Source organism: Zootoca vivipara, chromosome 11 (genome assembly GCF_963506605.1).
Source record: "Zootoca vivipara chromosome 11, rZooViv1.1, whole genome shotgun sequence".
Lineage (NCBI taxonomy): Eukaryota > Metazoa > Chordata > Lepidosauria > Squamata > Lacertidae > Zootoca > Zootoca vivipara.
Window position 1 is genome coordinate 40,517,763 of NC_083286.1, and position 16,670 is coordinate 40,534,432.

Consider the following 16,670-nt stretch of genomic DNA (forward strand, 5'->3'; position numbering starts at 1 on the left):
GTCAGTGTTTTTGAGCTCTGTTTGAAGGCAAATGCCTGGCTTTATTTTACTGCATTTATAAACCCATCTTTCCTCCAAGGAGCTCAGGTTGGTGGTGGTGTACATGACTCTCCCCCTCCTCATATAATCCCCAAACAACCCGATGAGGTAGTTTAGGCCAAGAGGAGTGGCCAGTCCAAGTGAGGTTCATAGCTGAGTGGAGGTTTCAATCCTGGCCAAATTCTTGTGGATTCCACAAAGTGACCTGGGCTTTTGAGGGCCACTTCCTCAAAGCATATCAGCACCAATCCTTAGCTCATTGTATATCTGAACCTCTGACATCTCTCCAAAGTCCTGGATTTTCATCCACACTGTCAACTATTTCTGTTTAATTGAGGATAGACTAGCACTCTAAATGTTGTAACCAACAGGTGGGGTGTGTTGAGCTTTTTTAGCCTATTCCTTTCCATTGAGCAATATCATTTTAAACAAATGTTTGTGTACATAGGTGATCAGCTGTCATAAAAATCCCCTTTTCTCTCACTTTCAAACTTTCAAAATTTTGCTATCTACATGCAACCCTCCACTCTATGCTCTGGCTGAAGTGAAGTTAAGTGAAGTGATGCCTCGCTAGACAAATGCCCTGTAAGACGAATTTTTCGCCTAACGAAGAGCTTTTTCGAGCGAAGGTTGCCTTGCAAGACAAATTCATTTTATGAAAAATTCGTCTAGCGAATCGCGCTTTCCCATAGGAATGCATTGAAATTCAATTAATGCGTTCCTATGGGCAAAAATAAAATAAAAATTCAATGCATTCCTATGGGATTCACTAGACGAATTTTTTGTTATACGAATTGACCCGTGGAACGAATTAAATTCGTCCAGCGAGGCACCGCTGTAAATGTTAGACTCAGAGTAGATCCATTTAAATTAAACGTAAGTTAATAATGGCCACTGAATGGCATTGCACACAACCCTCAATGCCCATATGGGTCCCTCCTTTTTTTAGATGGCAAGGTGTATTACAACACTTATTTCAAAATGATGTAAGGAGGCCTTCCTGCATTTGGGGGACCTTCCTATTCATTCTGCTGAGTGGAGCCCTAGACTTTTGCCCTAAAGTCCTATCCTGACAGCACCACCAGTGTTTTTTTCTAGAATGAACACAGTTGTGTTCAGCTCTTTACCAAGTGCTTGGTGCAAATTTATGGGGCAAGCCTTTGCAGATTGCAAGAAAGGTAGAGAGAGTAATTAATCTGACAGCTCTCTCATTTATTTTACTACCTAGCCTATATAAAATGTGCTGTTTCCTGATCTTGCACATAATTTATAACAGTATTGTAGTTTAATTCTGGCACACACAAAAAGGGCTTTTAAACATAGACTCTCTAACAATTGTATTTACCTTACACAGTGGCAAAAGCAGTTATTATACAGGAAATAAATTGTCCAGCTTATTCCTTGCATGGGTTGCGTGGAACATTTCCATGAATTCACAGTACTGCAGTATATAAGGGAAAAGGATATCATATACCAAGTTTTAATTCTATGCTGTATGGGAGGGGGGGAATGGAAAGAGGGTGTGATCCTATATTTAACAATTGATCAAACAGAGCAGTATATTCACAGCTGTCAAAGAGAAGTCCATTTAAATCACCTTTCAGTGACCTTGCTTTATTTCCTTGCAGCTAAGCAAGTGTGGGCATTTAACCCTTAAGATGTATGAGTGCTAGACAGCTTCTATTTTCAGTAGCAGTCTTCTCTGGCTGTCAATCACCCGTTGGCCCACAACACAGATACTGACTAAGTGCTGGCAGTATCAGGGCCCTGTGTTCTTGGTGCTATGAACCTCCAGGAGCAGCTTGCTGGGAGGTCCAAAAGCCTTGCAATTAAGATGGTCAAAAGGTTGCTCACTGGCCAAGGTTACCTTCTGCAGTGACCGGAAGCTATACAAACCAAAGCTCTGTGGTTGAGCCCATAATTTGCATGCATAAGATCTCAGGTTCAATCCATGACACTTAAAATGTTCTTGGGAAGCTGGGTCAGGAAGTGCTTCTAATGCCACATTCCAAGATGCTGAGCAAGATGGACCAATGGGCCAGGCAGCTTCATATGTGGGATGAAAGAAGGCAACCTATGGACATAGGAAGATGCATTATATTGATCCATCTGGTCCATCTGCCTCGGCTCCCTCCAGATGTTTTAAACTGCAACTCCCATCAGTCCCAGCCAGCATGGTCATTGATCATGAATGATGGGAGCTGTAGTCCAAAATATCTGGAGGGAACCAGATCAGGAGGGAAAGGGTTGAATCTGGGACTTTCTGCATGCAAAGCATATTCCTCAGTGAGCTGTGGACTGACGTGTAGAGGAGAGAATTAGGCTGAAGGAAAGTTTGCCTCTGAGAGGAGAAAGTGGCAAGGCCAGCTCTGGATGATAGCAAGGCAAAGTCTCAGACTCAGGGGTGTGTGGCTATCTTGGAGACTTGAAATAAGAATATAGATTTTGTCCGCCTCCACCAATCACACACAGCTGCCCACTGCTGCCTTTCTTTCTCTATTTTCCTTTCTCCAGAGATTTTTGGGGGTTTTTTTAATGGAAAGGGTTATGTGATGAACTGATGACAAAACTGTTGGTTCAGTTTCCTTTAAATTGCTTATCTGGGGCTGTGTCATAAAAGGACATTAAGCTACCTGTATGAATGTCTTCTGTCTTTAATAATTTTGTAGAAGAGCCTTGTTTCAGCAAGGCCAACTCATCAAGCAGGGCATAAGGAAGCCTTGCTGGAAATCCTGCCCCCCCCCCATTTTTAATAGTAGCCTCTCGGACATCTGTGACTCTATCCCCTTAAATTCTGTTTCCTGTAACCCTCATAACATTCAAGTGTGAAGCAGCATACTCATGTTTTCATTTTTTCAATAGCCTCAGTCTTCTTTAAGGGTTGTGTGTAGCAGAAGCAGAACCCTCAAGTCAACTCTTAGCTAAAGCAAAGCCTTTGTGTGGTATTTTGTGGAAATCTTTGATTGATCCAGACAGATTCAGAGGTTGTGTGAGGGTATTTGATTTATGAGTAACATGGGCCTGTGAAAAACTACTACACACTTTGCCTCAAGTAGCCAGCATGTGAGAACCACAACTTCATGTCTGACACAGGCATACCTGAAAGCTTCATCCCTTTCTCAGAAATGGGGAAAGAATATTGCCAGAGTATGCTTTCCCCCTCTTCTACTTCTTCTTCAGAGAAGTAGTCAGGCTGCCTAAACGACTATTGTGAAAGAACCAAAATTTGGTTTGGACACTAGGAATGAGAGGATTTCTCAAGCTTTTATTCCTGACGCACAGAAGGAGCAGGTTGATTCCTTTCGTGGTTTTGTTCTATGACGTGGGTCGGCAGCCTACCTGTCCTGTAAAACAAACCATTCCCATCTGGCCCTTTCTCAACATTTTATCAGCTGACCAATAACTGAAACTTGTGGTGGCTTCTCGCTGTTTTTTAGCCTCAAGGCTAATTTCTTGAGGCAATAGTACAAGGAAATGTAGCGAAGCCAACATGTTGACTCACAAGCATGCTGGCCATCAACACAGATGAAATATCTGACTAATAAAAGTGTAATAAAAGTCCTTAAAGCACTCTTTCATGCCTCTCACATCAGGTGGTTATCTTTGTGGATGGTGTGCAGCATAACCACAAGAATGATTGCACTGCTGTGTAGAAAGTGCGGTCGGGAGCTACAAAGAAAGGACTTGCTCCGTTTTACGATTATGCAGCCACTTAAATACCAGGAATGGAAATGGACCAAAAGCCCCTAAGACTTAACACACACAAAAATTAGGGCTGCGCAGGTCACAGGCTGTTAGCTGAAGTTTCGCTCTACCAGCACACTATTCCACAATCAGGTTATTTGGGGGACATCACATCCTGATGGGTGGGCAGCTTTTATTTCCTCTGTTCTCACCCTAATAATTGCTGCAATGCTGTGTAGAACAACAAACAAAGACTATGTGATGTTCCAAACTATCCTTTGTGTAGGGAGCAGGGTCTTGTTTCCCCATTTTCCTCTTGTGTTTTTCTCCCTCTTTGAAAAATGTCTCACGTTATATAGCAGCAGCAGCATCAGGATTCAGAGCAGCACCCATAGTCCTCCCTTTAGAAACCCAAGGCTCTTCTTTTCAGTAAACCAAGCTTATGAATCAATCAGTAAGGGGGACCAGTGACCTTTTAGATGCTGTTGGAGTCCAACTCCTATTAGCCCCAACCAGCATGGCCAATGGCCATTGACCAGGGATCATGGGCTCTGGGGTCCAGCAACATCTCGAGGGCCACAGGTTCACCATCCCTGGAGCACATTAGTTTTGCTACTCGCCTCAGATGGTATGGTGCAATTACAGTAGCGGCCTAAGCTGCAGCACCACTGGGTTGGATTAAAAGCCCTGCATTTGACATAGGGCTGCTAACTCTACTCATGATCGACAATCTGAGAAGTTTGCATGGGGTTAAAACAGATAGAGAGGGGAACCTCCAGTTTGCTAAACTGTCAAATTGCCCTTGTTCTTTATGCCGACCCTTCACCAACTGATATTCTCGGGTTGCAGTTTCTTCGCTTCAGCCCTCTCTATTGGACCTCTTGAGGAGAGGTCATTTTGGACCTCTCTGCCAAGAACAAAGGAGCAAGCAAGGCTCCCTTGGACTCCACCACATTTAGACTAGGAAACTGTTCTAGCCAAGTATCCAATAATGAAAGTAAGAGTTCTTACTTTCCAGTTTAAAGTCTCCATGTGTTTGCTTCCCAAGATTTTCCTGCAGTGCAAAAGTTCAAGTGTCTGTTGATGCATATAAACGGAATATGCTATCAGAACTTTAACATTGGCAGTGGGACAACATACCTCTCTGCACCCAAGAGCAGAAAGAAATGCAGGCTGTGTGACACACAGAGCTTAGGAAATGCAGGGCAGGATATGTGACGCAGACGACTCTGTCTTCCAACACCTTGCTGCTGTTCTGTGGCTCCACTTCGTCTGAGGCATCTGGCTCACTACGCCTAATGATAGGACTGGCTCTGGCACCCTGGAACTCAGAACAGGAGCACTCCACGCCACAACTCTTTGTTGCAGGTCCCACCAGCACTTAGCTGATCTTCAGCTTATCAGAAAAGGTCCCTTTTTGCATGCCGTTCGCGGATCTGTCTCCACAATGCTTCACTAAATCAACCCATGTCTGTATAAAAATGCAGCCTTCAGCTGTATAAAATAGGAGGTCTTGGCAGCGTGGCAACTCTTGCAAAAGAGGGGCAGCTACTCCTGTTGCCCTTGAAGCGATTACATTTTCTTCTGGACAAGAGGGAGCTGTTTTGACATACTCTGTTAAAGTCATGGGCAGAACTTAAGGTGATGTGTCAAGGGAATCTTGTATGTCGTCATATGCACACACACACACAAAATCCCACCTTGTTTCTGGTACAGTACAAAGATGATAGCCATGCTGGAAGTGGTGCTCTAAAACCACTGAAGAGCACCGGTTTCTGGACAGTTAGCATAGCAGGGCTTGAAGAAAGCTCAATGAAGCAGCCAGATCTCAAAGCAAAAATGAGTACATCCCCTTTGCCTGTGTCGGGTTTTCAAGCCAACCAAAATCAAGCCCTTCAGAAAAGTGTGCTGCTTCCTCTGTTACTTCAGTCTCTCCTGCCAGTTATCCCTGAACCCCTCCAAGTTAAACTGCCCCGCGCTCTGGAAAGCTTGGACTTGGATATTTCCTTTTAGCTTTTAGGGACTACAGAAGGGAAGCTGAAACTTTGCTGCTTCTCTACTAAGCCCCTGTGAAAAGGCAGGGCCTCCAGATCTTCTTTGCCACTTCCATTATCATAGGATCTACAATGGAAACAAACTGGGTTAACAGCCATTCCTTCTCTCTAGTGAATTGCATCTCTGTGAGTTGGGGGTAGGGATTTGCACCTAAACTGCAATTCCTTGTGTTCTTGGGTAACATTGTTCCAAAACAGGATATTTCTACCGTAGTTTAGGTAAACCTTTAGAGTTACTGTTCAAAACGAGTGAGCAAATAAGACCATTTGAGCATCAAAGAAACCCAATTATGACCATGATTTTACCTCTACGCTTTGTTAAAATTATACAGAACCGTTCTTTCACTTGCCAACAGCAACAAAAGGCAAAGAAAGAGAGAAAGATGACCAGGTTATGCTACAGATCATACATATGTACATACATACAGTTGTATCTTGGTTTTCCAACAACTTAGTTCTTGAACGTTTTGGCTCCCGAATGCTGCAAACCCAGAATTGAGTGTTTGCGAACTATTTGGAAGCCGAACGTCGGACTGGGCTTCTGCAACTTCTTCCTGCAGCCAATCAGAAGCCGTGCTTTGGTTTCCGAACATTTTGGAAGTTGAATGAACTTCCGGAATGGATTCCATTTGACTTCCAAGGTACGACTATACTTCTGGGGACTCCTGCAGCCAAGCTGCTGTCAAATATATTCGCTCAGCTTACCAAAGGGTAAAACTACATGGAACCATAGAATTGCAGAGTTGGAAGGGACCCTGAGGATCATCTAGTCCAACCCCGTGCAATGCAGGAATCTTTTCCCCAGCCTTGGGCTGAAACCCATGACCCTGAGATTAAAGAGTTTCATGCTCTACCCCCTGAGCTATCCCAAGTCCATGTTTAGTAATGAACATGGGATTCCCCAATCCTTTATTAACTCTTCATGTGCAAAGTGGAAGAGGATTGGGTATCTGGAGGGGATAAGGGGGGGTCCCTTGTGCCCATCCCCTGGCTGCCATTTTCCCTCCAAAATCCCTCCCCTTCGACAGCAACTATATTTGCCTCCCAATGAGAAGTTGCCCTATTGCCTAAAGTGAGAGATGGGCAGGAAGAGAGCTGGTTTTGGTATCACAAAACATGTTAAGGAAGAATAAATTGCCTTGAAACAATACTTAATGTTTGTATAGAGCTTTCAGGTGTTCAGAGCAGCTCACAGGCATTGTCTGGATGCAGGGGTACTCTTTTCAACCTTGTTGGCATCCTCAGTCTCAAGAGACAATGGAGTGTGCCTCCAAGGGTGAAGTCAAGCTGCATTTCCCTCTGGACAACCTTCTGAGGACCTCATGCTGGTGGTGGGTGGGCCAGAGACAAAGTGGGTGGAGCCACAAATGTTAATTATACCTAGTAGGCTAGTTTCACACTCTCTACACACCCCTCTCTATCCTCAACCCAGTCCAGCAAAAGGCATCAGAGTTCAAGGGCATGTTATAGGCAAGCAAAAAAAAAAGAAAGAGTAGTTTTCCTAAAGCTCAAAATATGTCCATCCATTAGGTGATAGGAGATCCAAGGAGTTCTTGATTTGTAGCCCAGCACCTTAGGCTGCAATTCTGGGCACCCTTTCCTGAAAGTAAGATCCATTGCACACAATGAGTGTAGACATAGCCAGGATCGAATACCACCACTGCAAGGCAGACAGAAAATGTAGCCCATTGCTAAATTGTGGGGTAGGAGCAATGATGACATCTGTTTGAAGAATTATACCAGAGAGGGAGGTGGTATTATTTTATGAAACATTTAAACAAACACCCAATCTTTTAATTGCTTGAGGGATCTTGATGAGATGGATCCAATGTATTTCTGAACTGCGTATCTTCTGAAACTCTATTATTGAAAAAGGACAACTGTTACGGAAGCCCTGTCCTTTTGATAAGTAATAGGTTTGTTTTCCTCAATAAATCTGCCGCTAGAACAGGATAGGGAATCTAGGGCCCACCAGATGTTGCTCACATCATCCCTCATCATTGGCCATAGGAGACTATATTTTTAAGCTCAGTTTTCTGTCACATTGTGGTCGGTTTGTTCTGTTTTGCTTTTGTTTTTAATAGCAGAGTGTATTATAAAGTGGCTTTAAACATACAACAACCTTTTAAAGTTGAGGTAATTTAAATCTGCTTTAGTTCTTTAACTTTTGTATATTTTCAAGTAGGGTAGGATTGTTTTTTTACAATCAAGCGGCGTATACATTTTATGAAATAAATAAATTCTGTAGGATGAGGACTACCGTGGGAAGGAATTGGAACAGCTCTACCTATTTCTAGATATTGCAGCATAGGCCCTACCCCGAGGATAGATCAGGATCAGACACTTTCTCCCCCCTCTCTTCTGTGTTTTAATGCAGGGGACATTTTAAAATGCAGTCCATTTTACCATCTCATTCTCCTGCTTGTTTCCGCTCCAAGGATAAACAAATCACAGACACTTCAGTCGAACAATTTTCTTGGAAGCAGGTTCCCTTGAACTCGCTGGAATTGATAGTGGCTTTACATATTCATGTGCCTCTCTAACGACTTGCAATGGAATGGGAAAACTGACTCCATTGAAGAACACTTCATTGGAAGTGACGTGAGGTGATACAGAAATTCTGCCTTTGACTCTGGTCCCCAATATCTCCTTCACACACATGCAAGTCAAGACTTGATGTTTAGGTCATCAGGGAATAAACATGCATGGTCAACTAGCCCTCAGTTCCACTGAATTGGGTGAACAAACAAGCTCTGTCATATGATTAAGAGTGAAGTTGGCTGCCGCTGCTCTTTTAATTCATAAACTCTCAGGAAAGTCCCAGCTCTAAATATCACAGGGCATTTTATTTTATCTTTTGGCGCAAGGCAGTGCCTGTATATTTGGTGGACACCTTTCTGTTCCAGAGAAGCGAGCAACTTGGACTGTGGTTAATGCTGCAATGAAAATGATACTGGAGACATAGTAAAACGGTCTCAGCTTGGCAACTCACACTGCATCATTTTTGTTAATACTGTACATTTCTACCCCAGCTCCGAGTTGTTCTGCAACATTTGGCAGTCCCTTTGTAACATGCACAAGCATTTATTGTTCCTATGGACTGAAGCATTCTCTTGGTTATTATGTAAGGATTGTATAGTTGAAATGATGTACAAACCCAGCAAAATGTGCATTAATATGCCATGGCAGCTTGCCAGCACTGTACATTCCTCAAAAGTGACCTAATGTTTTGATGAGTCCATTAAATGTCATCTAGAAAAAAATAGAAAGGGTATTTTTAGGTAGCGTTAACTTTTGTTCAGTTTTACAACTTTGTTCCTGCAGCCAGTCAGTCCGTTGTGGCAGTGGGGATGGAGGAGAGATCCGAAAATAAGACACCGTCTTATATTAATTTTTCCTCAAAAAACACAAAACAACAACAACACTGTGGCTTATTTTCAGGGGATGTATTAATTTTTTCCTCTTCCTCCTGCCGCGGCCAGCATTGCTGCTGCGCCTATCACTATGTCTTATTTTTGGGGTATGGCTTATATTCCTTGAATGCTTAAAAATCCTGCTATGGCTTATTTTATGTCTACGTCTTAAAATAGGGGAAACAGGGTATACAGTACTTCTTTCAAACATTTCAAGCTTGAGGTCTAAAACGATTGAGACATGTCCACAGCTAGCATCATTTATGGACTGTGATGCAATCGACCCTTGACAGTTTCTGAAGGCTATGTGGCTGGAACAAACAAAGCTTAATTTCTTATAGCAAAAGGTTTTGGGCCAAATTCAGCTACTCCGTTCCCTTAGTGGAAGACAGCACAAGGATTCCAGCTGCACCCACTTCAGCTACCCCCAATCCACTCGGAAGGTTTGATCGATCCCCCAGAACAGTGAGCCAGGAGTGGGGAGAGGAGAAGGGAGATCATTCTGTCTGCAAGCAAATGCTTGCACTGACTGAACTATTGCATTTGTGCTAAGTTGGAACTCCACCCTTCTGCCTCCTTCAGCTGCTTGCTGTGAATCAAAAGGTGGTGTAGCCAAGGTGGCTCAGAAAATGAAATATTCCAAAGAATTGCATTTGTATTTGTTGAGTCACATGTCTGGTATTATCCTCCAGATTTAGGCTATGTGGTGTTAAGGTATCAAGTCTATAGATTCAGAGGTTTTCTGTTGTTTCCAGTGTTCTTGGATCAGACAACATCTCTGTTGGATAATTGATAAATACTGTACAGTATAGATAAATAATGTCATTAGTAAATAAGTGGTGCAGAGCAAATTTACATATGCAATAACAAAGTACTCATACCAATGACAAACTTAGTTGGCTCTAAGGTGCTACTGGGAGGAATTTTTTTGTTTCGACTATACCAGACCAACACTGCTACCTACCTGTAGCCTAACTACTGTTGTCTATACTCTGGTAACATCAAGGTTAGATTACTGCAATGCATTATATGTAGGGCTGCCTCTGAAGATGGTTCAGGAACTTCAGCTGGTGCAGAATTTGGTTGCTCACTTGTGCAAGACGGTTTGAGCATACTACACTGATCCTGGCCTGACTGCGCTGGCTGCCAGTTAGTTTCTGGGCCCCAATTCAAAATGCTGGTTTTGACCTATTAAGCCTTATATGCCTCAGGACTGCAATACCTCAAGGACTGCTTCTCCCCATATAAACCGACCCAGACCCTGAGATCTTCCTCTGAGGCCCTTCTTCATGTGTCTCCTCTACAAGAGGTCTGGAGGGTGGCAACATGAGAATGGGCCTTTTCTGCAGTGGCTCCCCACTTGTGGAATGGTCTCCCCAAAGAAGTCCGTCTGGCACATCTGTTTTACACCTTTAGGTGCCAGGTGAAAATGTTCCATTTCAACCCTATAATTAATACCCTATAACCTTTTAAATATGTTTATGGGAGAGGATTATTGGGTTGTTTTGTTGTTGTTTTATTATTAGGTATTTTATGTTTCTTTCTTGTACTTTTATGCTGTGAACCGCCCTGAGATCTTCAGAGGGAGGGCGATATACAGATTTAATGAGTCATCATCATCTAGGCCAGCATCTAGTTCTCACAGTGGCCAACAAGATGCATGTGGAGAATCCTGCCAGTGGGGATATCTGCAGTCAGTTTCTTTGCACATTTAAAAATATGTCCATAGGAGTGCCGATAGCTTGTATCTTCCTCCGCCAACAGTGGTCCAAATCTCAAAAATGAACGTTGGCTATGTAGCTAGTGTGGTGTAGTGGTTAAGAGCGGTAGACTTGTAATCTGGGGGACCAGGTTCGCGTCTCCACTCCTCCACATGCAGCTGCTGGGTGACCTTGGGCTAGTCACACTTCTCTGAAGTCTCTCAGCTCCACTCACCTCACAGAGTGTTTGTTGTGGGGGAGGAAGGGAAAGGAGATTGTTAGCCGCTTTGAGACTCCTTCGGGTAGTGATAAAGCGGGATATCAAATCCAAACTCTTCTAGCTAAAGCCTGCTGGGTTCCAGTGCCCACAATATTGGAGCCCTGTGTCTCTCAACAAATGTCATGAGGCAGACTGTGTTACTCAGTGAAAATGCTGCACATGCTCAAAGTCAGGAGTGACAACTTGGCCCCATGACCGTGGGTGCCTAGGGCCACAGATGCCAGGCAGCGTGCATGGCCCTGGCACTGAAATTTGTGGGTGCCCGGCCCCTTCATGGGAAATTTTGTGGGTGCTTGGGCACCCAGGGCCCCAGGGAGTTGGCACCTATGCTCAGAGTCACTTTTTAATCTCATTCTGTATTTTCAATAGTTAAGCCCCTGCATTGGAAATAAGACCTGGGACTTGGTCCTTGGAAATCCTGGCTTAGATTCTTCCCTGTCGCCTAGGCTTCCTCTCCCTCAGTTGCCAGGTGACACCTTGGGGGTGGGGGAAAGCAGAATCAAATAAACCCCAGTTGATATTGAGTCTCTGAGGTAAACTTTTGGAAGAGATTCCCGCCGCCCCTCCTTCTCCCAAAGCAAACTTTGTGATGAACACGTCATTCACACACCTTCCGTCGGGGATTTGGTTTAAAGTCAACATACTGCAGTATTTGAAAATGCCTTTGCTGCTAAATCTTTGGCTAGACTGACTTATATACATTGCATTGAAACTGACTGTGCAAATATTAACTGTAATTCTCAGGACGTATGGTGGTTACCTAAAGAAAATACGGGATATAAGCTGTAAAGAGAGCTAGTGTCGTCTGGTAGACTCAGTGAGAGAGATATGAAAGGCTTAGTTCCACACATCATACCTCCACTACGGATCCATTTGGGTGACCTCAGTTCCCTCCGTGAAATGTGAGAACGCATCATCCCTCCCTCCACGAGTTGTGCTGAGGCCAGAAGAGATTATAGGCATGATCCAGCAAAAGTTACGCACACAAGTGAGCCGTATTGATTTCAGAGGGGCATTTAATGATGTGCTTAGCCCTCTTCCTCCACCGAAGCCAAAAGGGACTTAATAGCACTTATCTTGGGCTGGATTGTATCCAGAGATGGTAAAATACTTTATCTATTAAGTGTGCTATATATGTGATTAGTAGTGATAGCGGTATCCGATAAGAAGTGGAGCACAGAACACTTAACAACACAATGTTCTGTGCTCTGAAGAGGGCTGGGGCAGGTGGGAAATAGAGGCAGGCAAATAGGGGCCAGTCAATGCATCACTTAGTCCAGAGCTTTCCAAACTGTGTGTTGCAACACGTTAGTGTGTCGCATGAATGCTCCTCCCAGGGCTGAAAAGGGGTTAGTTTAACCTCCGGTTTGCTAGTTAAACTGAATTACTGTGTCGTGAAATGATGCAAAACTGAATTACTGTGTCACAAAATGATGCATGTCTAAAAATTGTGTCACCAACATGAAAAGTTTGGAAAGCTCTGACTTAGTCTCTTGCAGGGCCACATAGAACAGAAACTCCCTTGGTAGTTTATAGATCAGGAAGTTCCTGGACTTTGAAAACCACAGACAGAAGCTTCCTCAAGGCCCTTGAGCATATGCTGCCCATATGTTTGAATAGGCAGTGCCATGGGGGGGGCACGGATGTCTCTCCCCCACCCACCCCCAGAGAAACAGCTTATCCTCCACCTGCCCCTCCCATTGTTGGAACCTCATGGTTACTCGAAAGAAAGGCAGTTTTTAAATGCTCCCTCCTTCCATGCTCTTTGCACCCTCTTTACCATGCTTGTCAGAGCCTGAGAGGGTACACAGGGGAATAAAGACCCTGGAAGTTTCCTTCCCATGGTGGGCAGGTCTCATGCATCTGTTCCTGTGTGGAGTCCAGTTTAAGGCCCTGGGAGGAGAAAGCCAAAACTTGTATCCTGTGCGAAGCAGCAGGCGAACATAACTGCCTCTCCTTACGGAACAAGAGTCGCAGTGTGCCCAGGCTTTTCTTTGAGGGCTGGGCGAATGGACTGCCTCTTTCGGCCGGCCTGTATGTCCATGGAGAAGAGGTCATCTTGAGTGCCCCACCAAGGCCCTGTGAGAAAGCAGCAACGTGACCCCTTTGCCAAGGGCACACAGGCTTGTGTGAAGGGGAGGGGCGGCAGCTCCGTGGCAGAGCATGCAGAAGCCCCCCCCCCCCATTCAGTCCCCAGCATCTGTAGTCCAACCACATCTGGGGGTCCAATGGTTTTTTGGTTTTTTTATTGAAGGATTTTCATAGAGAACAAGGGTACATATGTCTCCTTTCTCAGTTCATAGTGTCAGTTGCATTCGGTGTCAGACACTGCTGCTGTCATTGAAATAGTGAGGTTGGGGGTGGCGAATTGGGGAGAGAGAGCAGGGGAAGAAGGTAGGGTAATGATTTTCCGTTCTTTTGCTTAATGTACATGTAGGGTTTTTGTGTCAGCATCACTAGGATAGCTTATTTGTCCGGTTACATAGTCAGGGCTGTGAGTGCGTAAATTGGCACTGGAAGGCATCAGTTTCATGCCCAGTTACCCCTATCTGGTCACCTCCAGTTTGGATCACTGCAGCAGGTTGAAGGGTGGGCTGCGTTTGGAAATGGCCTGGGAACTCCTCTCAGGTGCAAGAGACAGAATGATTTTTTTTTTATCATATTGCACCAGTACTTCTTCATCATGCGTAGGGACCCAAGGCTGAACGCTAGCAGATGAACCGCTGGTCCGACTCAGTGCCCTCTTCTCCAGCAGACATGTTGCATCCCTGGGCCCAAGCTGCTCCAGTTGAGCTCTTCCCTCTGCTTTGGCCATCTGGGCGCACGTTGCACGCCAAGGACCTCAAGGTTACGATGTGGCTTTAATCTTGTTTATGTCTCTCCTCCTCCTGCAGGCCCAGGACAGCGGCAGTGGCGCTGGCCGGGGCGATCGCTTGTGGTTATATAATGAGCTCACTGTCTGAGGGCGGGGGTGGGAGAGAGGGGGATTTCTTGGCCACGTCACGGCCCTCGCCTCCCCGCCCCCCGCAGGTGGCCGCAGCCTGTGCGCAGCGAGCTGCAGGAGGCTCCACGTGTGCGCCGCCGGAGCCGACTTGCAAAAGGGGGGCGGGCAGGCAGTGCAAGCCTTGCGCTCCCTCCCATGCCGAGTTCTCTGTCTCTCTCCCCTCACGCTGCCGCCTCCCCCCCCCAACCCAGAAAACTGCAAACGGGGGCAAAACACTTCCCGCTGCACCAAACGCACAAAAACTCCGGCGGCGGCAGCAGTTCAAAGGCAGGAGCGCCCAGGCGCTCTCTCCTCCCCCTTCCTAGCAGAACCTATAAAAACAACAGAGGGGGAAGGGGGTTGCTTAAGAGCCTGGAAGACTCGTCTCCGCAGGGGGGAGGGAAGGAGGGGGCTCGTGAAAGAAACGGGCTTCCCCGAGAGTCAAAAGCAGCAGCCGCAAGCCTGGGTTCCCCCCTCCCCCTTGCGCTGTGCAAAGAGAGAAGTTGAGCAAACAGGAAACGCGGCGGCCGCGCACCCGGCAGCCTCCGCCACAGCTCTGATTCACTGGGGCTTGTAGCTTTCCCGAAGAGGGAGGGGTGGGGAGGAGGTGTTGCCCGCCCTCTTCCAGCCCCGGGGAAGGAAAGCGCCGGGCTGCGCGTCGCCCAAAGTCTCTGGCTCGCGGGAGAAAGAGCAGCAGCCCCAGCCAGAGAGACGCGGCTCCGTGCGCCCGCCTCCGCCCTGCGCTCCACGAGCTGAGAGGCTGCGCCGCGTCTCTCTCCTACGAGGACTCGCGCCGCGTCTCCTTCTCCTTTTCCCCGCGCTGGGTTCCGCTCAGACGAGCTGCGCCACCAGCGCGCGCCTGCCTTGCTGAGCTCTCCCGCCAGGGAAGAGAGGAGCGAGAGAGAGAGAGAGAAAGAAAGAAAGAAAAAGAGAAAAGTGCCTTTTGCCCGGACTGGCTAAGGAAAGGCTGGAGCCGCTCTCGTTCCTTCGTGGTTCCCGCCGGAGCCGCAAGCCCGCCTTTCTCCTCCATTGCTGGGGCTGAGCAATATGAAGGAGCAGCACTCATGTGTGGGCACTGGGCATCCCCCCATGGCTGGGTATGGCAGGATGGCCCCGCTGGAGCTCGCTGGTAGCCCTGTGAAACGCTTGCGAACTGAGTACTCCTTTCCCTATCTCTTCGCAGAGGAGGCATACCAAAAACTGGCCAGCGAGACCCTGGAGGAGCTCGACTGGTGCCTGGACCAGCTGGAAACCTTGCAGACCAGGCACTCCGTCAGCGAAATGGCCTCGAACAAGGTAGGACAAAAAACTCCACCCCGACACCTAACGCGTTTCCCGCACCCCGATCCCACCTGCTTCCCCGACGCCTTCGCCTTGCCCGTGTTTTTGCCTCCCCGCCAGCAAAGTGGCCGGCGATCTCGAGCGCTGGAGTTCGCTTCCAGCCCCGGGGCCTGAATGCTGCAAAGGGATACTGCAAACAGGACATTTGCAACAGTTTCCACCACCCACCCAGTTTAATTTCTCGGACTTCCCCCATAAATGGTAAATTCTGGTTAACTGGGAAAAGAGAAAAATGAAGGCTGGCATTTCGATGCCCGGGACCACGCGGATGTTGCAGAAAACTTGTATGCATGAGCAGCCCTAATCCTGCAATAGCCATTCTGGGAGCATCCGTAATATTAGGCAGCTGCTGCTGTTGTGCCAAGAAAACTTGCATGCGTTCTTGGCTGTGGAAGAAGCTAGTAGCTTGTACGCATTCATGTTTGCAAACTTAAAATGTGCATGGAGCACAGTGTTACTGTAATGCGTCTCTCAGTGTGTTATCTAACTTAGGTGAATCAGATTTAAATGCAAGCCTCCTTCAGGCTTCTACTCAGGAGTAGTTCTTGGTAAACTCCTTGGGACTTCTGGGGGTCAAACTTAAAAGTTGGATTCTTGCATTCTCTGTTTTATCAGCATCACTTCATCTTATGCATGCTTGCTCTGGAAGTTAAGTTCAATAAAGACTTGCTTTTTGGTGAGCCAGCAGAGAACTGCAAAACTTTGCAGGGGTTTAAAATTATTGTTTAAGATCCCCTTTTTATAAAATCGTATCTACGAATGAATCAGATGGCAGAATTGACAAGTCCTGCATACATTTGAGATGGGCAGGTCTATCAGTTTGACCTTTGCAGTTGTATAATAAAGTTGGAGCGGGAGAGCAATACTGGCCTGGCTGGGGGTGGGCGGGTCAAAAGAGGTTGTATAGTTTGGGTTTCAAAGCTTCACATGCCATTTAAAGGTTGTGCGTAATCACTGATCAGTGTGCTGCCATTTTAAAACAGGATGAGGAAAGATGCACACACAACATTTACATACGGCACTTTGCTGTAAATGTCAACCACTAAAGGTAGTAGGAGATGTGGTTACAACTTGTTGTAAATACCCAGGAACAGATAAAAGCAAGTAAAGCCATGTGCATGGTGGAAACAGATTTGTTTTACACCTTTGGTTGTAAGTGATTCTTGTGCAAAGTTC

General features: G+C 46.1%; 1 protein-coding gene across 14 annotated transcripts in view; it reads left to right on the forward strand.

Annotated features, from left to right (window-relative positions):
* PDE4D (phosphodiesterase 4D) overlaps positions 1 to 16,670 on the forward strand; it is a 636,676-nt gene that overhangs the window by 560,018 nt on the left and 59,988 nt on the right. For 13 of the 14 annotated variants that reach the window (XM_035100833.2, XM_035100834.2, XM_035100836.2 and 10 more), the window contains one exon: positions 15,337 to 15,449. In XM_035100833.2, coding sequence (XP_034956724.1) covers positions 15,337 to 15,449 — 113 coding nt within the window. Of the gene's footprint in view, positions 1 to 11,914; positions 14,063 to 15,336; positions 15,450 to 16,670 lie in introns of those variants that run through there. The other variant, XM_035100843.2, reaches the window with a different exon arrangement.